At 45.4% G+C, this 24252-nt stretch overlaps 3 protein-coding genes across 8 annotated transcripts; 2 read left to right on the plus strand and 1 right to left on the minus strand.

Annotated features, from left to right (window-relative positions):
• Window positions 1-173: 173 nt before the first annotated feature.
• On the plus strand, window positions 174-4450 carry ccng2 (cyclin G2). 4 transcript variants are annotated; one of them, XM_089020814.1, is made up of 7 exons: window positions 174-310; window positions 1175-1316; window positions 2086-2220; window positions 2299-2549; window positions 3133-3262; window positions 3338-3436; window positions 4213-4450. In XM_089020814.1, exons 2-7 carry the CDS (start codon window positions 1212-1214, stop codon window positions 4417-4419), a joined length of 927 nt encoding a protein of 308 aa, XP_088876940.1. In that variant the 5' UTR covers window positions 174-310; window positions 1175-1211; the 3' UTR covers window positions 4420-4450. The 4 variants fall into 4 exon arrangements, with proteins under 4 accessions (XP_088876940.1, XP_088876938.1, XP_088876941.1 ...); XM_089020812.1 differs by having other exon boundaries at window positions 175-310; window positions 2083-2220; XM_089020815.1 differs by having other exon boundaries at window positions 175-310; window positions 2083-2220; window positions 3184-3262.
• Window positions 4451-4904: 454 nt separating this feature from the next.
• Window positions 4905-9173, plus strand: LOC148884142 (cyclin-G2-like). The gene is made up of 6 exons (XM_089020589.1): window positions 4905-5063; window positions 5142-5392; window positions 6004-6082; window positions 6158-6256; window positions 7026-7228; window positions 8077-9173. Exons 1-6 carry the CDS (start codon window positions 5058-5060, stop codon window positions 8195-8197), a joined length of 759 nt encoding a protein of 252 aa, XP_088876715.1. The 5' UTR covers window positions 4905-5057; the 3' UTR covers window positions 8198-9173.
• taf1c (TATA-box binding protein associated factor, RNA polymerase I subunit C) lies at window positions 6376-24028 on the minus strand. 3 transcript variants are annotated; one of them, XR_016118293.1, is made up of 15 exons: window positions 23571-24028; window positions 22288-22405; window positions 21937-21986; window positions 21743-21838; window positions 21499-21566; window positions 21187-21434; window positions 20687-21020; window positions 20525-20596; window positions 20307-20442; window positions 18556-18684; window positions 13891-14080; window positions 13674-13811; window positions 12349-13601; window positions 9638-10163; window positions 6376-6484 (listed from the first exon to the last, which is right to left on the minus strand). XR_016118293.1 is itself a non-coding variant. In XM_089020585.1 (15 exons), the coding sequence occupies exons 1-15, from the start codon at window positions 23685-23687 to the stop codon at window positions 10002-10004; spliced, it is 3027 nt and encodes a 1008-aa protein (XP_088876711.1). In that variant the 5' UTR covers window positions 23688-24023; the 3' UTR covers window positions 9323-10001. The 3 variants fall into 3 exon arrangements, 2 of the variants coding, with proteins under 2 accessions (XP_088876711.1, XP_088876710.1); XM_089020585.1 differs by lacking the exon at window positions 6376-6484 and having other exon boundaries at window positions 9323-10163; window positions 20687-20804; window positions 20889-21020; window positions 23571-24023; XM_089020584.1 differs by lacking the exon at window positions 6376-6484 and having other exon boundaries at window positions 9323-10163.
• Window positions 24029-24252: the final 224 nt, after the last annotated feature.

The raw sequence follows: 24252 nt of genomic DNA on the forward strand, positions 1-24252 counted from the left end.
ATACTTGTGCCGTCACACATATTGTTGTATTATATCTATAATTGATATAACCGAGACATTAATAAAACTACAATCCCACGTGTAACAATGTTTTACGACAGAACGCTCGAGCCGCTACGGCCGGGGAGATTTCTGCTTTTAGTCCAACGCCACGATTGGTTCACCTGGCGTGACGTCACCGGCGGGCGTAGACATTGGCAACATCAACAAAAGGGAGAAGAGCGAAAGGAGACGGTCGGACTGCAGGAAAACAAAACAAGATTGGAACAGCCAAATACAACCGCGATGTGGATCTAATTTGCTTTAACAGGTAGGAGATCACGGCTAGTAGTCTCTCGGGATTATACAAATATCACACACACGATGTATTCGTTCCGTCCCCGAATCACCGGAGGAAAAAAAATAACAGAGGTAAGCAAAGAAATGACCATGTTACAACTGCGGAATCTAAATTAGAAGAGTCATCGAACGATCATCACATGTTCACAAATGATCTTTGTCGATGAATGTATGAACGGATGTATGTTGAACGCGTACCATTTCGAACAAAGTATTGGAAACAAATCTTGACACGGTAAACGGGCATCGCGCTAATATTTCTTTTTTTTACGTTGTTGGGAGGGCAGTTTAACACCAGTTAGCAATAACAGTATTCCTAAAACAACCATTTGAGCATTTTTCACATGTTCTATTCCCCCAAGGAATGTTTTAAAACCACAGCAATACAGGAAAAAACTATAGGAATAATATAACCATAATTAGTATTATTGTGAAGGTTTGTTTTGGCTTCGATGACGCCCGAAGTAGGGAAGAATGTTTTGCAGTTTGAGGAATGGGGAAAAACAGCCCCTCCCCCGCTTCGCTCCGAATGGAGGATTTAAAAGGGTCGACAGAGAAACCACATATTCGGCTTCCTCGGTTGTCATCTACTCTTAAATCAAGAAAACGGAACTGAACTTCGTGTTGTTGTTTTTATGGGCCAAATGAACAAACGAGGCCATCAAATAGGACAGTTGCTTTGTTTTTGTTTTTTTGCTCTGAAATCTGACACCCGGGTCCAGCTGGGGGAAGTGGGCCGGCCTTCTTTCTTAAAGCGGGTCAACTATCTGGACCAGAATAGGGACAACTCGCACTCGGGCCACAATTCATTACACAAGTGTTTTTGCTTGTCTAGTGAGAAGGAAAAGAAGAGAGTGCCAGCCAGCGGAGACATGGATGCCTTGAAACTGATGAAGGAGCTGCGGGCATACTACGAGCTGGAGGTTTATTATCTGCCCAAAGAGACCGGACTGACTCTCATCGAGTCCACTCAGCAGGTGAGTTGACTTGCTAGACACATTCAGGAAAGCGACCATATTTTACGGTCAAGTCAACTTTGAGATATTTATATTTGCAAAGCTTTTTTCATTCATTGAAGGTGCGCCTTATATTTGGAAAGTTTGAAAATACACCATTGGCGGTGCACCTTATACACCGATGCATGCAGTAGTTTGAAGGTTTCGGTTTCTTCTAAACTATACTCACGTGACATAACCCTAACTTGCTGTTGTAAATTGTGACTGAAAAAAATAACAATCAAATTATATATATATATATATATGAGATTTTTTGGGGGGAAAACGTATCCTGTGTATAAGGCATACTGGAGTATAAAAGAATGAATAAATATCCACATTGTTTGGACATCTTATTAAAATCTGCCAGAGGTGCCAAACATTTGAATAGCTCCAAAAATTGAACATGACGTCCGTATTTTCCGGCGTATAAGTCACACGGGAGTATAAGGCGCACCCCCAATGAATGGTGTATTTTCAAACGTTTCCCATATAAAATGCGCAGCGGACTATAAGGCGCACCTTCAATGAATGAAGAAAAAAAGTTTAACAATTCTATCAATATATGAAAGTTTTACAACTATTTAAATACCATATTTTCCAGTGTATAAGGCGCACCCCCAATGAATGGCGTATTTTCAAACGTTTCAGGCGCACCTTCAATGAATGAAAAAAAAAATGAAAAATGAAAGGCTTTAGGGTGTCTCCATACTGTATATGAGGGTGATTTTTTTGTCCATTTCCCCAGAAGGACGGGCGCATCTCAGCCAAGTGCAGAGACGGCAAAGTGGAGGACTTGTGGAGTCTGACCAGCTTCTTTGGCTACAGCACGCAAACCTTCGTCCTGGCCGTCAACCTGCTCGACCGATTCTTGGCCGTGATGAGGGTACGATTGTTGTTGTTTTTTTGGTAAAGTCGTGATTCAAAATGGACTCTTGAAAAAAGCAGCATGTACCTTTTTCAGATCCAAGCCAAGCACTTGTCCTGCGTCAGCCTCAGCTGCCTCCACATGGCGGCCAAAATGACGGAGGAGGAATGCCACCTGGCGTCCGGCGATGAGCTGATCCGCATCGGCCAGTGTCGCTTCAGCGCGGCCGACCTCGCTCGCATGGAGAAGATCATCGCCGACAAGCTCCGCTTCCAATCCAAAGCCGTCACGGCTTTGACCTTTCTGCACTTGTACCACCGGATTGCGATCTGTCACTCCGCCGAGAGGTAAGGAGGAAGAGCGACCGACGGCCCACCTTTTGGCTTTGACAGCCCTCTTCCTGCTTAAAATCACATTGGAAACGGAATCAAGGATCAAATAGCGTATTGAAAGATCGGATTTGAAAAATCTCCCGACCAGGCACATTTATACAATGCAGAGGATTTCAATTCCGCGCCAGAAGGTCCGATTGGAGATTCAAACCCAAGGACGTCAGAACGGTGAACCCGAAACGCCCAACGCCAGCGCGCGATTCCAATCCAAACGAGACGCACCGGCAGCGACTCAATCCCAAAAGAGTTGACACGACTGCTTTGAATTGGACTCTTTCCAATGTCGCGCATGCCATCTTTTTCCTGTCGCTCAACATTTGCGGATTTTGGTTGCGTTTGGCGTCATTTGCGTGACCCGAAGCGACTCGGCACTCAACTATCAGAAGCGCGCTGATAACATTTCTGGCCGCCGTGGACGCGTTACGTAACGGGCCGGCTGCGGGTCCCCGTTTGTGTTTTGCCACTGGAGACGGGACACAAGTTAGTGGCGTGGTTTTGTTGCGCGGCGGCACGAGTACCTTCTTTGTCATTTTCTGAGGACGATGCCGCCACCCGTGAATGAATTGCGGCTCTTCGTCGTTGCGAACAGGAAGGAGACGTTGAGCCTGGAGACGCTGGAGGCTCAGCTCAAGGCCTGCCTGTGCCGGATTTGCTTCTCCAAAGCCAAGGTGGGGAGCCGTCGCCGACGTCAAGTCGCAATGGAATGAAAAGTGATTGCAACGATGCCGCCATTTTCCCTCTAGCCGTCCGTCCTGGCCTTGTCCCTCCTCAGGCAGCGGATCGAAGACATTCAATCGCGGGACATGTTGGAAATAGCCCGGCACATCCAGAGACACCTGAAGGTAAACAAAATAGCCATTTCAAAATCAGACACAAATGCTAAAACTTGCTCGCTATCATGGCAATTCTGTGCGCTCACCGTGGGGGGTGGGGGGGATTTGTCAAGAGCGACTTGCGCCGCCATCCAATAAACATTTCTAACCTTCTGTCCGTGGAGCGCTGTGTTGATGGAAGTCAAGGTGTCAAAGTCACTTTTGGCCGCGGGGAGACCACATTGTCCTTCCGGTTTCCTTTTGGGGGACATTTTCAATTTGGGAAAGCCATTCCAATGTTTCATCTGCTCCACATATTACATCTAACTTGTTTCCATATTTCATATCAAAAATAATGACTGTTATTACGCTTTACGTGGGACAATTTACAATTTTGGTGCGCATCATGGAATTTCACAAATGTGATTTGATTTGATTTTGTAAGGCGCTATATATACGGTTGTAAGGGGGGGGGGGGGGGGGGTATGGAGTCAGTGGCTACTGACAGTAGTTGCCAGATCCGTTGTAGCTCAATAAGACTTCACATATCAGGCGCAGGGTCATCTTTTGATGAAAATAAAGGATTTTTGGTGTGCCTTATACACCGGAAAATACACTAGTTCACTTTTTTTACAGTCCCAAGTAGAGTGCATCGTTGTATTTATTTCCAACTTGTGGATGTGAAAAAAGGAAAAGGTCTCGGCCTACATTTTGGGTGCGTCCATACTGACGGTCGACGGGAGGTCAGATGGAGGCCGGCGGCGAGTCAAAGCAGGCTAACGTGTTTGCTGCCTGTTTGGTTTCAGATTGCAGACAGTGAACTGGTGGCGTGGCGCGCTCAAGTGGCCCAGCGGCTGTCGGACTACGCCTCTCCGGAGTGCAGCAAACCCAATCACAGGAAACTGCAGTGGATCGTGTCGAGGCGCACCGCCCACAACCTGCACAGTAGCTACCGCAGCGTCCCCCGACTGCCCACCATCCCCGAGTGCTGCTGGGACCAGAGTGAGAGGTGAGCCACAACTCGCAACAGGGATTAGATGTGGGGTGTGGGGTGGGGGGGTTACCCAAACGTGCAGATCATGTTGAAACTGACCGGGCGGGACCTTGACTCAATGGCCGCAATAATTAGTCGTGCGTCAATCACTCAGGACGTCCCATGTGCAAAAATTGAACATGACGTCCGTATTTTCCGGCGTATAAGTCACACGGGAGTATAAGGCGCACCCCCAATGAATGGTGTATTTTCAAACGTTTCCCATATAAAATGCGCAGCGGACTATAAGGCGCACCTTCAATGAATGAAGAAAAAAAGTTTAACAATTCTATCAATATATGAAAGTTTTACAACTATTTAAATACCATATTTTCCAGTGTATAAGGCGCACCCCCAATGAATGGCGTATTTTAAAACGTTTCAGGCGCACCTTCAATGAATGAAAAAAAAAAAAATGAAAAATGAAAGGCTTTAGGGTGTCTCCATACTGTATATGAGGGTGATTTTTTTTGTCCATTTTCCCAGAAGGACGGGCGCATCTCAGCCAAGTGCAGAGACGGCAAAGTGGAGGACTTGTGGAGTCTGACCAGCTTCTTTGGCTACAGCACGCAAACCTTCGTCCTGGCCGTCAACCTGCTCGACCGATTCTTGGCCGTGATGAGGGTACGATTGTTGTTGTTTTTTTGGTAAAGTCGTGATTCAAAATGGACTCTTGAAAAAAGCAGCATGTACCTTTTTCAGATCCAAGCCAAGCACTTGTCCTGCGTCAGCCTCAGCTGCCTCCACATGGCGGCCAAAATGACGGAGGAGGAATGCCACCTGGCGTCCGGCGATGAGCTGATCCGCATCGGCCAGTGTCGCTTCAGCGCGGCCGACCTCGCTCGCATGGAGAAGATCATCGCCGACAAGCTCCGCTTCCAATCCAAAGCCGTCACGGCTTTGACCTTTCTGCACTTGTACCACCGGATTGCGATCTGTCACTCCGCCGAGAGGTAAGGAGGAAGAGCGACCGACGGCCCACCTTTTGGCTTTGACAGCCCTCTTCCTGCTTAAAATCACATTGGAAACGGAATCAAGGATCAAATAGCGTATTGAAAGATCGGATTTGAAAAATCTCCCGACCAGGCACATTTATACAATGCAGAGGATTTCAATTCCACGCCAGAAGGTCCGATTGGAGATTCAAACCCAAGGACGTCAGAAGGGTGAACCCGAAACGCCCAACGCCAGCGCGCGATTCCAATCCAAACGAGACGCACCGGCAGCGACTCAATCCCAAAAGAGTTGACACGACTGCTTTGAATTGGACTCTTTTCAATGTCGCTCAACATTTGCGGATTTTGGTTGCGTTTGGCGTCATTTGCGTGACCCGAAGCGACTCGGCACTCAACTATCAGAAGCGCGCTGATAACATTTCTGGCCGCCGTGGACGCGTTACGTAACGGGCCGGCTGCGGGTCCCCGTTTGTGTTTTGCCACTGGAGACGGGACACAAGTTAGTGGCGTGGTTTTGTTGCGCGGCGGCACGAGTACCTTCTTTGTCATTTTCTGAGGACGATGCCGCCACCCGTGAATGAATTGCGGCTCTTCGTCGTTGCGAACAGGAAGGAGACGTTGAGCCTGGAGACGCTGGAGGCTCAGCTCAAGGCCTGCCTGTGCCGGATTTGCTTCTCCAAAGCCAAGGTGGGGAGCCGTCGCCGACGTCAAGTCGCAATGGAATGAAAAGTGATTGCAACGATGCCGCCATTTTCCCTCTAGCCGTCCGTCCTGGCCTTGTCCCTCCTCAGGCAGCGGATCGAAGACATTCAATCGCGGGACATGTTGGAAATAGCCCGGCACATCCAGAGACACCTGAAGGTAAACAAAATAGCCATTTCAAAATCAGACACAAATGCTAAAACTTGCTCGCTATCATGGCAATTCTGTGCGCTCACCGTGGGGGGTGGGGGGGATTTGTCAAGAGCGACTTGCGCCGCCATCCAATAAACATTTCTAACCTTCTGTCCGTGGAGCGCTGTGTTGATGGAAGTCAAGGTGTCAAAGTCACTTTTGGCCGCGGGGAGACCACATTGTCCTTCCGGTTTCCTTTTGGGGGACATTTTCAATTTGGGAAAGCCATTCCAATGTTTCATCTGCTCCACATATTACATCTAACTTGTTTCCATATTTCATATCAAAAATAATGACTGTTATTACGCTTTACGTGGGACAATTTACAATTTTAGTGCGCATCATGGAATTTCACAAATTTGATTTGATTTTGTAAGGCGCTATATATACGGTTGTAAGGAGGGGGGGGGGGGGTATGGAGTCAGTGGCTACTGACAGTAGTTGCCAGACCCGTTGTAGCTCAATAAGACTTCACATATCAGGCGCAGGGTCATCTTTTGATGAAAATAAAGGATTTTTGGTGTGCCTTATACACCGGAAAATACACTAGTTCACTTTTTTTACAGTCCCAAGTAGAGTGCATCGTTGTATTTATTTCCAACTTGTGGATGTGAAAAAAGGAAAAGGTCTCGGCCTACATTTTGGGTGCGTCCATACTGACGGTCGACGGGAGGTCAGATGGAGGCCGGCGGCGAGTCAAAGCAGGCTAACGTGTTTGCTGCCTGTTTGGTTTCAGATTGCAGACAGTGAACTGGTGGCGTGGCGCGCTCAAGTGGCCCAGCGGCTGTCGGACTACGCCTCTCCGGAGTGCAGCAAACCCAATCACAGGAAACTGCAGTGGATCGTGTCGAGGCGCACCGCCCACAACCTGCACAGTAGCTACCGCAGCGTCCCCCGACTGCCCACCATCCCCGAGTGCTGCTGGGACCAGAGTGAGAGGTGAGCCACAACTCGCAACAGGGATTAGATGTGGGGTGTGGGGTGGGGGGGTTACCCAAACGTGCAGATCATGTTGAAACTGACCGGGCGGGACCTTGACTCAATGGCCGCAATAATTAGTCGTGCGTCAATCACTCAGGACGTCCCATGTGAGCAAAGCCTAAATTACCGTATTTCCCGGTGTATAAGGCGCTTCATTTTCTGACCCTGCGCCTCATATGTTAAGTCATATTGAGCTGCAACAGGTCTCGCAACTACCGACTCCATTTGCCCCCCCTCCCCCCATTAGCCTCTACTTAGAATGGGGTGTGCCTTATATTTGGAAAACTTTGAACTATTTCTCTATTCTATTTGGAAAAGGTTCTTCATTTATTGAAGGTGTGCCATATATATGGAAAAGGTTCATTGGGGGTGCGTGCGCCTTCTACACCAGAACATACGGTAGTCATCTTCAATTTTCAGAGCTATTGAAATGTTTGGCACCTCTGGGAGATTTCAATGAGATCAATATGAGAAACGGGTTTGGCTGATCTCATTAGCGACGAGGGTATTTATTTCTATTTTGGTTTTCAGCCATCCAAACAGGAAGTAAATGACGCCACAGGGTATGTCAACAAACTGACTGACGTTGAATTTGACATCCTGACTGACGACTGCCTGTCAGTCAGCTGACGCACGTGACTGCCAACATTGTGGCGCAACACAATGAGCTGACTGAGAGTCATGGGGGAAGTTGGAAAAACATGTCTTCTTTTTTGCTTGGAATTGAAAGGAGGTCAATCGGGACATTTTCTGGACGTTAAGCACTACATATTCAAATGTGTGCTTTCTTTGCACTGATCTTTCAGTGAGGACTCTTGCGAGGACACGATGAGTTCGGGCGAGGAGTCCCTCAGCAGCTCACCTGGCAGCGATGGCGAAGGGCCATTTTTTCCGGCCCGCCTCCGCCACCAATACCTCAATGCCTGATTATCGCCGCGCCCCCCCCTCCATTACCCACAATGTTTGACTTTTAATTTATTGTCCGATAAGCTCCGGTGCTAGAAGTCAAATTGCACAACTGGCAGCTGAGCAGACGCGCATTTCTAGATTTTTTTTTGTTATGTGTCGGCGGTACGTTCCAAGATACAGAAAAGGTTGAATGAAGACACTCGGGTTGGTTGGGGGTGCGAATCTGCTGTCAAATCAGAGCAAAAAAAAAAAAGTTCAGTTGTTGTTAAGAACTTTAATTGATCTGAAATGTGTCGAAATGAGTTTACTGATCCACAGAAGCCAAACTATCTGGATTCCATCCAGTTGCATTTCAAATCTTTCTTTTTTTTAAACACTATTTTGGAATGTTATGTTTCGTGCAATATGCTTAGCGAGTTAGAATACATTATGACCTTATTCTATTTAAAATTCTAACAAGTCCTGGGAAACCAAATGAGGAACATTTGACTGAATAGTTTGGAGCGACTGCAACTGCCCTTTCGACTTCTTCTGAGTTTGCTCATTTGCACACTTTGAAATTTGCGTGTTGGAAGACTTTGCTGTCTGAGGAAAACACGCATGAGACAAATGTTTTTCTTTGTTTTGGTTTGGTTTGGTTTCCCTTTTCTTGACTCTCCTGAGGTCAAGAGGCTCAAACACTGTTGGTGAGTGTTATTAGTGATAATGTGCTGGCTGTTTTATGGGTTTCTTTTTACACCCCAAAGTTCAAGGTGCCAATTTTAGATGTCGTTTAAAAAAAAGTTTTGAAAATTGTACAAAAACAATGTTGTGTGGAACAAACTGTTGTTGAATTAACATGTAAAAAAATGACTGAACTGAAACGCATAGAAAAATGTACAATTGTAAATGATGTACAAAAAAAAAAAGTTGTTTGTAGATATTACGTTAATTTATTCTTTTGTCACATGTACTTTGAAAAAAAAACTTGTTATAAAAAATATTTTGGAAACATTTTGCCTGTCATTTTGAAATTACAGATTTTTGCAAATCCTGTTCAAACGAGATTTCTGTCAATACGCAATAGAGTGACAAATAATTTCTCCTTAGGAAATTTCAAGAATTAGAGTCCTCAATCCCGAAACATTGATTGAATCTTGTGGGTAAAAAAGGTGATGGAACACCAATTTTAAATTGCCGATTATTTTAGAGATAAAAACAATTTCACTTTCAACGTGAATTATCCGGTCTTTGAAGTACATATATTCGCACACAACACAAAATGAACGAAATGATGCTGTCCACTCTGGAGATGAAGCCACTCTAAATCTGACAAATTGACTACAGTATCAGATGAAAAGTTTTCTTTTCTTTAAATAACAGGCACATGAAATGGAATGAAGTCACTCTTAACAATGACAAATATCAGCATCCACAATTTAGGCCACATTGAATATAAAACATGTCATTTAGTCCTACCGAGTCCAGCATGCACTGTCTTCTGCCCTGTGAGGGGGCACCGCCGGGTGGAAAATCCCTCTTAAGCTTGCTTGCAAATCAAATGAAAAATCGTAATCCTTTTCGTCGTATCTTGAGGTCGCCAGTCATAAAAACCACAAAAAAACATTCCGTCCCTGAAGTCACATTGGTTGTCTTGGCGGTGGGGAGGATTCGGGTTCAATACGTCCTTGACTGATGGAATGACTTCATGTAAAAAATCGTTTTCAACTGAATATATGGGATTGGGGGGGGGGGCTCAAAAACTTTTTCAGACTAAAATGTCAACACTCCACCACTTCGAACAAGTGGCAATGCAAAAAAAGTAAATAAATAAAAACAAACATTAAAATCCCATACGTGCCTTCTTTTTCTTGGGTTGGGAAGACTGCGACCTCGGCCGCCCCAGTGAATTCTGGGAGAGGGGTAGAGACTGGGAGGAGTGGCGCATTGTCCCAAATAAAGGCTGCTCCGCGTCCAAATCGTAGTCGTGTTGGGTGGGATTGTCCTGTGTGCACAACAACAATCACAATGTGCAGTCTTCTTTCACATTTAGATAGATATATAGCTAGCTAACTAGCTAGAAAGATATGTAGCTAGGTAGTTATATAGGATATGTAGCTAGCTAGCGAGATAGCTACATAGATATGTAGCTGGCTTGCTAGAAAGATATGTAGCTAGCTAGTTATATGGAAGGACATTAGCTAGCTAGCTTGCTAGAAAGATAGCTAGATAGATATGTAGCTAGCTAGCTACGTATCTATACACACACACACACAAACATACATACTATATATATATACAAACATACATATATATATATATATATATATATATATATATATATATATATATATATATATATATATATATATATATATATATATATATATAGGAAGGGCATCCGACGTAAAAGCTTGGCCAAAACAAACATGCGGATCAAACCTCTAAAGATGGAGGACACTGATTTGCTGTGGCGACCCCTTGAAGGGAAAAGCCCAAAAGAAAAGAAGAGGAGATATATATATATATATATACACACACACACAGTAAAGTCTCGTTGTATCGATATTCTCGGGAGTCAGAAAAAATATCGATATAACCGTACTATCGATATATCCGATCCTGCGCCGAACTCCATTAAAAGGGGGCAATAAATGGGGGATCTTTGATATGGCATGTAATTTTCTCATTGGGTTCATGGATTGCGTATGTATCATCATAATAATACATTTCAATTCGAAGCGTCTTTCAAAACTCTCAAGGACACTTTACAGTCATAGGATATGTAGCATGCTTTTGTACTGTAGTCAAGTGAAAAATAAACGTATGCATTAAATAAAAACGTCATTTATTATGTTTATAACGCACTCTTGCAATCGTGACCCTGAGTAGCACTCAACATTGTACACACGGGAGAAACCACGAAGGCCAGCATGTAAGCACTAACGATATCTGAATACAACACAATTAAATAGATGTATGGAAAACGAAAGCTGCAACGTTTACATTACTTACGTTGATGAAGTATTCTGCGGCACGTCGAACTATTTTGCGACGAAGGAGTTGCTTGTTGGATTGTCCCCCACAGCCACGATTGCCTTGTACGTTTTCCGGATATCACAATTCTTACGTTTCCCCATGGTTGAAATTGGTGTCAAACCACTGTATACTGTATAAGTAGACTACAGTATTGTGACGTTCTCATCCTCTTTGATCCAGGTCCGAAGTCCGACGCTTCGTATGCCGTCTTTATTTTATTCTTAATTTCGACCACGTTGATAAAGTATTCTGCGGCACGTCGAATTCTTTTGCAATGGAGGATTTGCTCCTTGTTGGATTCTCCTCAACAGCCACGATTGCCTTGTACAGTATTTCGTTCCGAGGTCACCATTCTTTCGTTTCGCCATGATTGAAAATGGTAGAAAATGGCGTCTGCTACACTGCGCAAGACACGGAAGCTGGTCACGTGACCAACGGTGCGACCGATACAGATTTCGATGATGGTGGTACTGTATAGAAACCGCAAATAGTGTGTCAGTCTGTTGGCCTGAGTGATGTCTTATAATTTTAAAGATATTTTCTGTAAAGTCATCGACATTGTGAATCATGTTGTTTTAGCTAATCTATGCATCTCTGAATTCACTGGAAATAAAACAATAGTTTTTGTTAATAACAAAGTCTTTGTAAATAGAAGTTTATATAGCAAATATCGATTCACCTGCTGCTTTTGTGTCGATATAAACATAGCAAAATGGCCGGCGGGAGATGAAAAAGGGAACCGTAGTAACCGGATTATCGTAATAACCATGTATTGTACTAAACGGAACTAATTATATATAAAGACTAGAAATTTGCCGGGAAATGAAAATAGTATCGTAATAAGCAGTATTATCAATATAACGGATATCGCTATAACGAGACCTTACTGTGTGGGTGTGTGTGTATATATATATATATATATTTTTTTTACAAGAAGGAAGACCCCCAGGCCTGATTGATATTGCTCAAAATGGTGGCAGCCAAGTGCCTTCACTGCATTGGCAATGTTGCACCACTATGAGGGCGCCATATCCGCAGTGGTGCAAGGGAAAGACTTGAAATAACCCCCGATGAAGAAAGCCATGGAACGTACACATCCAGTACATGTCTAACGTCCAGTTGAACAGTAAGAATGCGAAAAACAAAGTTACCTGCGATCCAAAGAGAGCGGAGAGGTAGTCCCGTGCGGGACGTTTGGCGCGCTTCTGACCGGACGGCGCAGAGTCAAGTTGGCCGCCATTTGACGGGGTGACGGCGATTGGCGAGTCAAGTTGGACGGCATTAGACGGGGTGACGGCGATCGGCGTTGGCAAAGGGGCTTGGGCGAGCGGCGCGGAGGGCGTCTTTGACCTCTCCGACCCCGACCTTTCGCTTTCCGAGGCCACGCCGGAGGACCAGCCGGTAAAGTCGGAGAAATGGTCCAATTCCGTCTGGTAGGTGACGGACGAGGTGAAGCTTTCGGAAAGCGCCAGTCGCGCCCCGCCGGAGCGCATTTTGGCCTCCCTTTGCTTGCGCCGGCGCCTTCGCAGAGCGTTCCTCTTGACTTCCTCGTTCAGGCCGAGTCGGTCTTCCCACCACGCCGCCCAATTCTCTTGGCCTCGCCAGGCCAGGGTCAGGCGCTGACTGAGGTCGTCGGGCCACGCCTCGGCGTCCACCCGTTGCGGAAAGGGCACCACGTCCGAAGCGGCGCCTCCAACCAGCACGGAACGCTCCGACATGCACAAACTCAGTTGGCGTCTCATCGTCTTCACGTGGAGCTCTTGGGATAATTCGCTCATTTTGTGGCAAGTCAGAGTGAAGAGGCCGGCGGTGTCGAGCGCGAGTTGGCGCGGGCAGCGCGGACGCCGCTGCTTTTTGGAGCTCTTGCGCATTAACTTTTGGAGCCAGAATTTCCACGTGCGCACAGCATCTTGGCTGAACTTGAGCGAGGGCTGCCGATCACCCCGAGTGGATTCGGCGTCGGCGTCCCGAACGCTGCTTGGCCGTTTTGGGTCGTCATCTACACTTTGATGGTCATTGACGAACGAGCGCAGCTTCCGTCCTCTCCTTGTCGTCGCGGAATCCTCCGAAGCGGCGTCCGAGTGGGCAGAATCCTCTGGGAGTTCCTCCTCTTGCGTTTCAGGAACAAATCTTTGAAGGGCGACGTCCTGAGTCGAGCCGACGACGTCGCCGTCATCGCCGGACGCGTTGGGAACCGTCGCGGGCCATTTTTCACATTCTCTCCCCGTTTTCGGTGCTGTAGGTGGAAGGTTTTGTGAGTTTTTTTCATGTTGGACTTCCTCCTCCGTCGTCGGGGGTGACGAGCTGTCCGGCTGTTGGCGTTGAAGGATTTGGTAGAAAACATCCCCCGCCTCGGTCAGCTGGAACACGCAGACGCAATGGGAAATTCCCATACACGTTAGACCTTCAAATGCAAAAACACTCCAATGTCATTTTTGTCTGACGCAAAGAAAAAGTCCTCGTGATCAATCCGTACCAGCGGATGGCGAGGAGAGTCTGTTGGCCGCCGTCTCCTGGCGATGCGGGATCTGCGCAGGAAGGTGTTGGAGGCTATCGCGGGGGCGAAGGAGCGACTGCGGCGGACCCGCACCCACGCACGCTTTTGTTCTGCCACCTGAACGGGCGCAAATAGTCCATCAGCTCGCAAAATGAGTGGATTTTTTTTAAAAATAACCCCTTAAGTCATTCCAGACCTGCGTACTGCAGCTGTGTGACTTCCTGAGAGCGTTGGGAACCCAGGAAAACCTTTGTGCTCGGAGATCCGCTTCCAGATGATGAAGAGCCAGGAAGGACGTGACAGAACATTGGCGGCGATTGCATCATGTGATCCATCTTCAGCAGCGGCACGCGGGGGAATCGCTCGTCCATAATGTAGGCGGAGTACTAAGCAAGAAACGCAAAGTATTTGTCTTGCGGACACCATTGCGTCAAGCGCATACAGTCAAACTCGGCTTTTCCACCATCATGCGTTACACAAACCTGTTTGAAAACTGAAACATTTCCTATTAGAATCATGCTACCGTACTTTCCGGTGTATAAGGCGCACCGCACCCAAAAGCCTTCATTTTCTTCCAAAGATGGAAGATTTCTATTTGAAGTCATTCTATTGAGATCTTAATTATACAAGTAAAATATTAGTATATTTATATTTGAAGTAATACTGAGCCACAACAGGTCTCGCAATGATTGTCAGCAGAAACCGACCCTCCCGTAGGAGGGATTGGATTCGCCTTTATTAGTCTCGCAGTGGAGAAATTTACATTTCACAGCAGCAAAGTTATGAAAGGAATGAAAGTAGAAAAACAAAACACATTCATTGAGGGTGTGCCTTTTACTCTGGAAAATACGGTATTTATATACAGTGATACCTTGGCTTACCAACTTAATTGATTCCCAGACAGAGTGTGTAAGGCAAAAAGTATGTATTCCAAAAATTAATTTCCCATAGGAACCCATTAAAATGAGAATAATCTGTTCCCAGGTCCCCATAAAACATGTTTCTACTTTCTAATTTTCTAAGCCTTAAAACTACACAAAATATACCTATGCTATGGTATTATAATTAAAGAAATAAACTGTACTATATAATAAAGTCGTTTTATTTACCTTTGTGATGGTCGTTGATGACTTGATAGAATGGAGTGGCCGGTTTCATCAGCATTAAACACTTGATGAGGAACATAGGAGACATGGCTTTCGGCAATCACTCCGGACGCCCACGCAGAGTTGGAGGGCTTCCAACTCGTACGAGCGGACAGAAATGAAGGCAGCGGTAAGCAGAAAGGAGGGGGGATTGCTGTATTTGTGAATGACAAATGGTGCAATCCTGGGCACATCACGGTGAAGGAAAAACTTTGCACTCGGGACATCGAGCTGCTAGCCGTTAGCCTTCGGCCGCATTACCTGCCACGGGAATTCTCACACGTCATAGCCGTGACGACGTACATTCCCCCTACGGCAAATGGCGGCGCTGCCTCCGATGCCCTCATATCTGTTGTAAACAAGCTGCAAACCCAGTCCCCCAACGCCTTGTTTATCATCTCAGGGGACTTCAATCACATTTCCCTGAAATTCTCCCTCCCAACATTCACACAGTATGTAACTTGTGCCACCAGAGACAATAACATATTGGACCTATTTTATTCAAACGCCAAGGATGCATACAAACCCTCCCCCCTCCCCCCTCTCGGAAGAGCAGACCACAATATGGTTTATCTCCAGTCTGTGTACAAACCCCTTGTCCAGAGGCAACCAGCTGTGACCCGCACGATCAGAAGATGGTCCACAGAAGCTGAAGAAGCTCTGCGGGACTGTTTTGACTCAACCAGGTGGGAGCTCTTTACTGAGATTCATGGGGAAGACATTGACTCACTCACCAACACCATCACAGACTACATTAACTTTTGTGAACAAAACACCGTACCCACCAGGACTGTGCGGTGTTTTGCCAACAACAAACCATGGATTAATCCCGACATAAAAGTCCTCCTGAAGGAGAAGAAAAGGGCTTTTGTGTCGGGCAACAGAGAGGAACTGAAGGCCGTGCAGATCCAACTGAGGAGGAAGATCAGAGAGGGGAAGAAGGCCTACAGGATGAAAATGGAGGAGCAGCTGCAAGCCAGCAATGTCGCTGGTGTCTGGAAGGGCCTGAAAAACATCTCAGGCCACAAAAGCCCAGTGACATTGAACGAAAAAGACAAGGACTGGGCAGATGAACTCAACCGCTTTTTCAATCGGTTTGACAAGACGCCAGCCGCCCCCGGCCCACCGTCAACTTCCCCTGTAGCTGCACCTGCACCAACTCTCACTGTGGCCTTACCCTCCCCGCCCCCTCTCACGACCAGCTTTCCACAACCAACATCTGCCCTCCCAACCGTTGCCACACCCTCAGCCGCCACTCTGCCTCCTGGTTCCTGCCTGTCTGTCACAACTGCGCAGGTGAGGAACCAACTGAGGAGGATGGAAGTGAGGAAGGCAGCAGGTCCGGATGATATCAGTTCCCGACTCCTCAAGACCTGCTCCGACCAGCTGTGTGTCATTGTCCAGCACTTGTTCAACCTGAGCCTGAAGCTGGGCAGAGTTCCACAGCTGTGGAAAACGTCATGCCTGGTCCCAGTGCCCAAGATTGCCAACCCCAAAGAGCTCAACAGCTACAGACCGGTGGCGCTGACGTCTCACCTGATGAAGACGCTGGAGAGACTCGTCCTCGCCCACCTGCGACCGCTGGCAAGCTCATCGCTGGACCCGCTGCAGTTTGCCTACCAGCCCAGCATCGGTGTGGAGGATGCCATCATCTACCTCCTCCATACGGCGTTGCTGCACCTGAAGAATGCTGGGAGCACGGTGAGGATCACATTCTTCGATTTCTCCAGTGCCTTCAACACCATCCAGCCAAGTCTACTGGGGGGACAAGCTGCAGCATGCCGGAGTCGACCATCACCTCACATCATGGATTACAGACTACCTCACAAACGGGCCACAGTACGTGAGGGTAAAGAACTGTGAGTCGGACAGGCTTCTCTGCAGCACCGGAGCGCCGCAGGGAACAGTCCTGGCTCCATTCCTCTTCACCCTCTACACCTCGGACTTCAACTACAACACCCCAACCTGCCACCTTCAGAAGTTCTCTGACGACTCAGCTATTGTCGGCCTCATTACAGAGGGAGACGATAGGGAGTACAGGGGACTGACAAAGGACTTTGTGGACTGGTGCCAGCAGAATCACCTCCAGATCAACACTGGCAAAACCAAGGAGCTGGTGGTGGATTTCTGCAGGAAACAATCGTCACCTGCACCATTGAACATCCAGGGTTCGGACATTGAGAGGGTGACCTCCTACAAGTACCTGGGTGTTACTCTCAACATTAAACTGGACTGGACAACAAACACGGATGCCCTAATCAAAAAGGGACAGAGTCGCCTCTTCCTCCTCAGGAAACTGAGGTCTTTTGGAGTTCAGGGGTCACTCCTAAAGACTTTCTATGACTCTGTGGTGGCATCAGCCATCCACTATGGCATTGTCTGCTGGTCAGGCAGCATCACCACCCGGGACAGAAAAAGACTGGAGCGCTTTGTCAAGCGGGCCAGTTCTGTCGTGGGCTGCTCGCTGGACTCTCTTGAGGAGGTGGGCAACAGACGGACGCTAGCTAAACTAAAAGCTATGACGGACAGCCCCTCCCACCCCCTCCTGCCCATCCTGACAGCTCTGGGTAGCTCCTTTAGCCAGAGACTATTACACCCGCGCTGCAAGAAGGAGAGGTACCGCCGCTCGTTCCTACCGACTGCTGTCAGGCTTCACAATTCCCAATGATCACATGTGAAAAAAAAAAAAAAAAAAACTGGACACTTGTAAATATGGGTTGTTGCAATATATCTAAATGCATCTCTTGATTCTGCACTATGTACAGTCTTGTTTATAGAACGGTTTTTGCACATCTACATTTGCACAGTATACAGTTGATATTTTTATTTTGTTATGCTTAGAATATCTTGTTTTCTATCCTTTCACTCCAACCCCAACCCCATCCCTCTTCAATTGCTGCTGTGGACTGCAAATTTCCCCATTGCGGGACGAATAAAGGTATTCTGATTCTGATTCTGATTCTGATTCTGATAGCCTTCCTCTTTCACCATCTTGAGGAACGATCCCTTGTAGGTGCTTTCTCTGCGATCATTTTACCTAGTTCCTCATCAATTGTGTTCTGTTTAGTTGGGTTGATAGCTTTTTGCATCAGGTGTACAGATGGCTTGTCCCACCTCCTCGCTGCTGCGTTCTTGACCAATCACGTGGCTTTAACCGAAGATGGGGGCGCAGAATAGAGGACAAAAACAGTCAGCTGCCATTGTTAGGAGCACGGGCTCGTTCGCGAACGACACATCACTCATTGTGGCGCTCCGTTTGTATCCCAAAAAAAGTTTGTATGCCAAGGTAAAATTTTCATAAATGTAAAGTTCGTAAACCGAAAAGTTCATAAGCCAAGGGGTTCGTAAACCGAGGTATCACTGTATTTGGAAAAATTATAAATACGTTTTATATTCATTGATGGTGCACCTTAGAGTCCTGTGTATATATGGAAAAGGTTTGAAAATACACCATTCATTGGGGGTGCGCCTTATACTGCGGAAAATATTGTAATCAAGGTCTGTTTTTTTTTTTTAAACACACCTGCTCAGAGGGAAGTCTCGTGGTGCATTCAGGTGCGAGGTTTGCTGGACAACCCGTTTTTGGTTGCACACAGAGGCATTAAAAAAACATGTATTTTTTGTGGAGATGTTCCAAAAGCGAGATTTGACTGCGTGTTCAAACACCTTTGATTGAAAATGGTGGCTGAAATGGAGGACGGCGACGTGCGCGTTACCTGAGTGGTGACAAGATGGTGAAACGCGTGAGCCTGGGCCAGATATTTGCAGAGGAGCAGCCTTTCTCCCGCTCTGCACGCCGCCGTCCTGCTGATGCTGAAGAGCGTGCCATTGGAGGCGCCACTCGTCTGGGGGGGGGTGAGAAAAACAGGATCATTGTCGCTCTCCCCGCAAAATCCTGGCCACCGATTTTTAACACTACAGCTACTACAAATGGCACTAAAAACATCATCCAAATGTTGATCCATGTCAACGATATACTTGTGAAAAAAATAGCCAGATTTCAACCTGTCAATCATAAACTATCATGTTTGCTGCTATTTGAAGAAAACAAAAAATGTACAATCAAGCAAACGTTGAATAATCATTCTTGTTTGAAAAGAACATTGAATTATTTGTCACTTGAAAATCTGCACATCAGAATCAGAATAATCTTTACTGCCAAGTATGTAGAACACAAGGAATTTGTTTCCGGTAGAACACGCCGCACTAGTATCATGATCAAAAAATTGCTAAGTGGCGCTATACAGTTCCATTTGGGCTACTGTTCAAAGAGTTAATGGCTTGGGGGAAGAAGCTGTTTAAATCGTCCCATTATTCATGGAAATAATGTCGTCCAAAACAACAGAGTCATGAGGATCAAATCCTTCAAAGTCCCTCTCCAGGATGCATGCGAGCCACAAATTCTTCCATGCTGCTTTCAAGGATCGAAGGGTAACATCATGCCAAGCCTTTTCTATCAGCTGAACACAATCATACACATTGAAATGCACTTAGCATATCCGCTAAGCGGCTAAATCAGACAAATGCACACCTCGTTCGTGTTTCTCAATGATCTCCTTCTTCTCCTCGACTGTAATTTTCTTTTGCGTCTTCTTAGGCTGAACACGAGCCTGCGGTGTCTTTTTCTTTTTCAAAAAAGCAAAAGTATCTGTAAAAAAATTCCTTGTAGGCGATCGCCGTCTCTCTTTCTCGCTCTGGATCGACGTGTGCATTCAGAGAAAGGGGGTGTGGAAAGGCAGGCCGGGTGGAGCGCTTTTTGCTCTTGTGCTTTGGTGTTCTTCCGTGGAAGATTACTCCGCCAGCCATGGTGGGGGTGGGGGTGTATCGCGAAAAGTAGTGCGTAATCCATGGTTTCATTTTCATTAATTTAAACGTTCGTAAACCGAAAAGTTCGTAAGGCAAGGCGTTCGTAAACCGAGGTGCCACTGTACATGACAAAGAAAACAACGACGCTAACTCTTGACTGCCATTGCGTGACAAAGACAACAATGAATGAAGCTAACTCTTGACTGCCATGAGGTGACAAAGATAACAACAATGCTAACTCTTCACTGCCATTATGTGACAAAGATAACAATGCTAACTCTTGATTGCCATTATGTGACAAAGATAACAACAATGCTAACTCTTGACAGCCATTACGAGCCAAAGATAACAACGATGCTAACTCTTGACAGCCATTATGTGACAAAGATAACAAATGCTAACTCTTGACTCTGGATTCCAGGAACAAGCCACAATTAATCTAAAGGAAGCTAACAGGTAGCACTGTGCCAATTGCCTGTTAGAAATTTAGATATGATCTCACGAATGAACGGTGGCTATTCACCATTTTGACAATTTTTGACGTTTTCTTTTGATTGGAAAGCGTCATTTTCATGAAAGAAGCGAAACCCGGAAGGGGATCACCACAATCATACTCATGACAGCAAAAGCGCACGGGAAATGGAAGACTTTGATATCTTACCCGGATATCGCAGAGTTCGGCGCCTGTCCTGTCAGCGTAGAGCATCACTCGCGGATGGGCGGAGAATTCACACCATCGCCATGACGACATGGCGTTAAAGTAAAGATTGCTGTTGTCCTCCCAAACTTTTTGGAATCTGACACAGCGGAAGGAAGAAAAATCGGAAATCTGAAAACGGAAGCTTGCTTTTGAAAGCAAGCAGCTAAGATCTCTCTTACCCTTTGCCAACAGTCCACAGGTTTACCATTCCACTTTCGCTTGCCACCAAAACTTCACCTAAAACGTGAGGACTGGTGACATACATCAAAGTAACTTGTTACAAAAGAGATGAAATCTTGATCTTTCTCAAGCCTTACTGATTGATTGCGGGCAGATCTTACCTGACAGTAACACAAGTAGCAACGTCTTTGGTGTTGACAACTTGCAGCAAATGCGGTTCTTCCCTCTGGCCAAATCTCCAAAAGCCACACAAACGATCCGAGCGCACGGCAACGCAACCTAGAGGCAGAAAACAAAAACGTTTGAAAACGTGAACGGGCCACCAACCGCGGTTGAACGGGCACTTTTGTTTCTCCGCCTTACAAATGTCCAGCAGGGACACCGAGCTGATCTGGCGGATGGGGCCTTTCAGTTGGAAGCTGAACGGTTTGCTTCTGGTGGAGTTCAGGGAGGAATATCGGTCAGGGTGGGGCTCCCACGCCACCTTGTGGAAGTCTGAGGTACTGCTTTAAGAACCATCACAGGAACATTTTCAGCAGCTATCCCAAATGGCTAACTGGAACTTTTTGTTTTCGTTCTCAAGAACAATTTGCCCGACATTAGATGGCGATTATTTTTTTTTTCTCGTTGAGAAAATGTTCATAAATGAATGAAAGGATACTGAGGCGGTCCATTCCCCTATTTCCAGGATAGATTAAACACCCGTGTTGAGTCTCTCCAATTTGGGAGAAGGGGATGTAGTCGAGCGCCCCCCCTGTGGCTGCTTCACAGAAGAGCTGGCGCTCTCTCTGTTCCGTCAGTTCCTCATACAACAGAGAGCCCAGAAGCTCCGGGGGGACATTTTGGACCACATCCGACAGCAAAGCGCCGTACGCCTTAAGTGATCTGGAGTAATACGAGCGGTGACATCTGGCGAGCAACAAGAAACGTCAGAAAAACTCAGCCAGACGAGCGTTTGCATCGTGACACTTACAGTGGAAAATTTGGAAGGTCAAGGAACTGTTTGATCTTCCACACATTCACCGCGTCGCTGCGTCGGCGCTGCAATCGACACACGATGCGCAAAAATAAAATAAAATAAGAGTCAGAGAACGTTGCCGCTGACTATGTTTGACGTTATTTCATTTATTGCAAGTTTAGTCATGATGATTTGTTTATTCATTCGTCTCCCTGAAGATATTTTCAATTAAAAAAAAAACAAAACAAAGCAAAATCACCTTTTTCTGTCCATCCTTAAAATAGAAATTGTCCCCCAGAATTTCACTGATGTCCCCAAAGGCATCTTGGCAATGATCAATGTAGAAGTTCTGCATCTGGAGACGACAGATTTCGAGAACACGTAAAAAATATATATATATATATATATATATTGTTGACTATAGATAGAAGCGAGATGCAAAATGGCACTCACGTGCTCGGTAAAGTCGAGCGGATCGGGAAGTGCCGAAGACCAAATGGCAGCTGAACATTGGGGAAAAATACAAATACATTAGATATGGCAACATTATTTTTTTACGTAAAAAAAGATTTCTAAAAAAAACAGCAAAGTCAAAGGCACTCAGAAGAGTTTTCAATTAAACAACTGTTGGAATTACTAAAATGGTTTACTTCCCTATGATAACAATATTATTTTCTAAAAAAAATGTTTTTGTTCCAACACACAGCTTCAAATGATTAGCATACAGTAGTATGACAATTTTAAGAAAAAAAATGCATCACAAATTTGTCAATAACGTTTAAATAGCAGCTGTCATTCACTCACAGTTATTTGGTTTGATGAGGGGAATCGGTGCCGGTTCTCTTTGACGCCATATCTCCCCTTTCACCTGATGTCTGGATGTAAAGGTCCGGTTGCTTGGAGATGCGGAATCCTCCTGAAACTGCAACGTGCTTTTGTTATTACTATCAAGTTAGTTTGTGGTGGGGAGTGACAGAGAAATATGTTGTTAGCCAACGGTTTTGCGACAAGATATGACCTTTAAAAAGAAAATGCAATATCTTCTTCTAGCAAACAATCTTTAGTTCAGCACAAAATTCCGTATCAAGTAGTTACGCTACAGTTCTATATTCCACCGCGATTGTTTCTATCCAGTGAAGCGAGCGCACTCTGTACTCGCAGTCGTATATCATTGCATTTTTGTGAAGTACGTCATGGTTTTTGGTGGGATTTTCCAAGTTTATGATGACGTATTACACATGTTTCCCTCCATTCTGGTTCTTGAAATTTCCCAATACGATGAGAGACGGGGAAAAAAAGATTGAAGTTTACGCTCTTTTTGCTCACAATACAGTTTACGAAGGTGAGTAAATTGTATTTTTAGAACTCTATAACTCATAGAAGTGGTAGAATGTATATTTTTCTCCACAACAGCCAAAAAGAGGCATGAGCATCTATATTTCTAGAGCTCGCAATTTTCTTTCCTAGTATTCAGTGACAGCCATTTTTGATTTCTAACGAAAATCTGTCTGCATTCAATTGTTGATATTTGTCCATTTATAGTTTGAATATTTTCCTGTGTTTTCTGTTCTAGTTTAGAATTTCAAAAGCTTTCTAATGGTACCTTACTTGTTAAGCTCTGCCAAAAATTAAGAAAGTTATGATAGTTTAAATCGTAATAAAGAACTCTGTCACATATTTTCATTGTTTTAACTGTCATTACAGGCAGAAAATCCCCTCATATTTCGAAAATTCCAATGTTTCCTTATTTGTCATAAAGCAATAATCTATACATCATTTGAAAGCTATTTAAATGCACTTTAATATGGTATGAGAAAATGTGCGATGAATTATTATTGAAAACTTTTGTCACATCCCTCCAAACAATCTCTATTTCAGCACAAAGTTCCCTATCAAGTACGTGTCAGTGTCACATTTAGGACCGCCCCTCACGTGGAGCAGACAGAGCGATTCAAAATAATTGGACACGTCACAGGCGTCTTGCAAAAAGACTCCAGAGTGTATTTATCTCTGGAAATGGAAATTAAAATCAATCCGATAGTTCTAAGGCCGGTTAATCTCACTGTTAACATTGCTGACAAAGCTACCTGAGGTTGGACCAGATCGTAACTGCCCCAAATGTCAGCACAAGGTTTCTGCGCGACGTCTGGTGGTCCGCTGTTGTAGAATGAGGGGAAAAGCTGCGGTGGGAAGAGGTAATCCATTTTCTTTGCGTCAACCGAATTCGAAAATGTTTCCAATTTGAATAGTAGCAAGTCCCTCGTTTTGCCACGGAACACATCTGAACACGTTCAGCTTTGAGATTCAGCGAACGCAAGCATGTCGTAGTTGCGGCATAAAAAGAGGCTTCTTCTCTCCTGGTCCAATCAGCTCGACAACCAGTCGGTCGTATTTAAAAAAAGAAATACATATTTCACCAAATGTCAAAACTTGCAGCGTGTAAAACTTTCAGGTAGCCCCACGTCGTCGTTTGCGTGGTGAGCACGTGTGGAGAAGACGCCAGAATGTGAAAAGCTTTTGAACTTACTTCCGGTCTCTTAACCGGAAGTGTTTGTATGACTACCACAACAAGACTGTAAACAGAACAAAAACATAACTTAATCTTACAATTTCAGGTTTGTTTGTGTCCAGGCATTTTTTAGGTACGTCTGTAGTGCAAATTATTTTTGAAGACTTGTCAGGTTGACAATTGGATAAATTAAAAAAAATGACCCATTAAGGGTGTTTTTAGAAAACAATACATTTTGATAAGATGAACAATGAAACAAT

This window comes from Hippocampus bargibanti, linkage group LG18, assembly GCF_051943395.1.
Source record: "Hippocampus bargibanti isolate YZ-2025 linkage group LG18, ASM5194339v1, whole genome shotgun sequence".
In the NCBI taxonomy this organism is placed as follows: Eukaryota; Metazoa; Chordata; class Actinopteri; order Syngnathiformes; family Syngnathidae; genus Hippocampus; species Hippocampus bargibanti.

Excerpts from the sequence above, each read along its gene's own strand:
- ccng2 (XM_089020812.1), top strand. The coding sequence starts at position 1,212 with ATGGATGCCTTGAAACTGATGAAGGAGCTGCGGGCATACTACGAGCTG. Across the intron at positions 2,221-2,298 it reads GATTCTTGGCCGTGATGAGG|ATCCAAGCCAAGCACTTGTC; the intron begins GTACGATTGTTG and ends TACCTTTTTCAG. Across the intron at positions 3,437-4,212 it reads ACATCCAGAGACACCTGAAG|ATTGCAGACAGTGAACTGGT; the intron begins GTAAACAAAATA and ends GTTTGGTTTCAG.
- LOC148884142 (XM_089020589.1), top strand. Across the intron at positions 5,393-6,003 it reads ATCTGTCACTCCGCCGAGAG|GAAGGAGACGTTGAGCCTGG; the intron begins GTAAGGAGGAAG and ends CGTTGCGAACAG. Across the intron at positions 6,257-7,025 it reads ACATCCAGAGACACCTGAAG|ATTGCAGACAGTGAACTGGT; the intron begins GTAAACAAAATA and ends GTTTGGTTTCAG.
- taf1c (XM_089020584.1), bottom strand. The coding sequence starts at position 23,687 with ATGGATTACCTCTTCCCACCGCAGCTTTTCCCCTCATTCTACAACAGC. Across the intron at positions 21,987-22,287 it reads CCTCATCAAACCAAATAACT|CTGCCATTTGGTCTTCGGCA; the intron begins GTGAGTGAATGA and ends CCCAATGTTCAG. Across the intron at positions 21,567-21,742 it reads TTAAGGATGGACAGAAAAAG|CGCCGACGCAGCGACGCGGT; the intron begins GTGATTTTGCTT and ends TGTCGATTGCAG.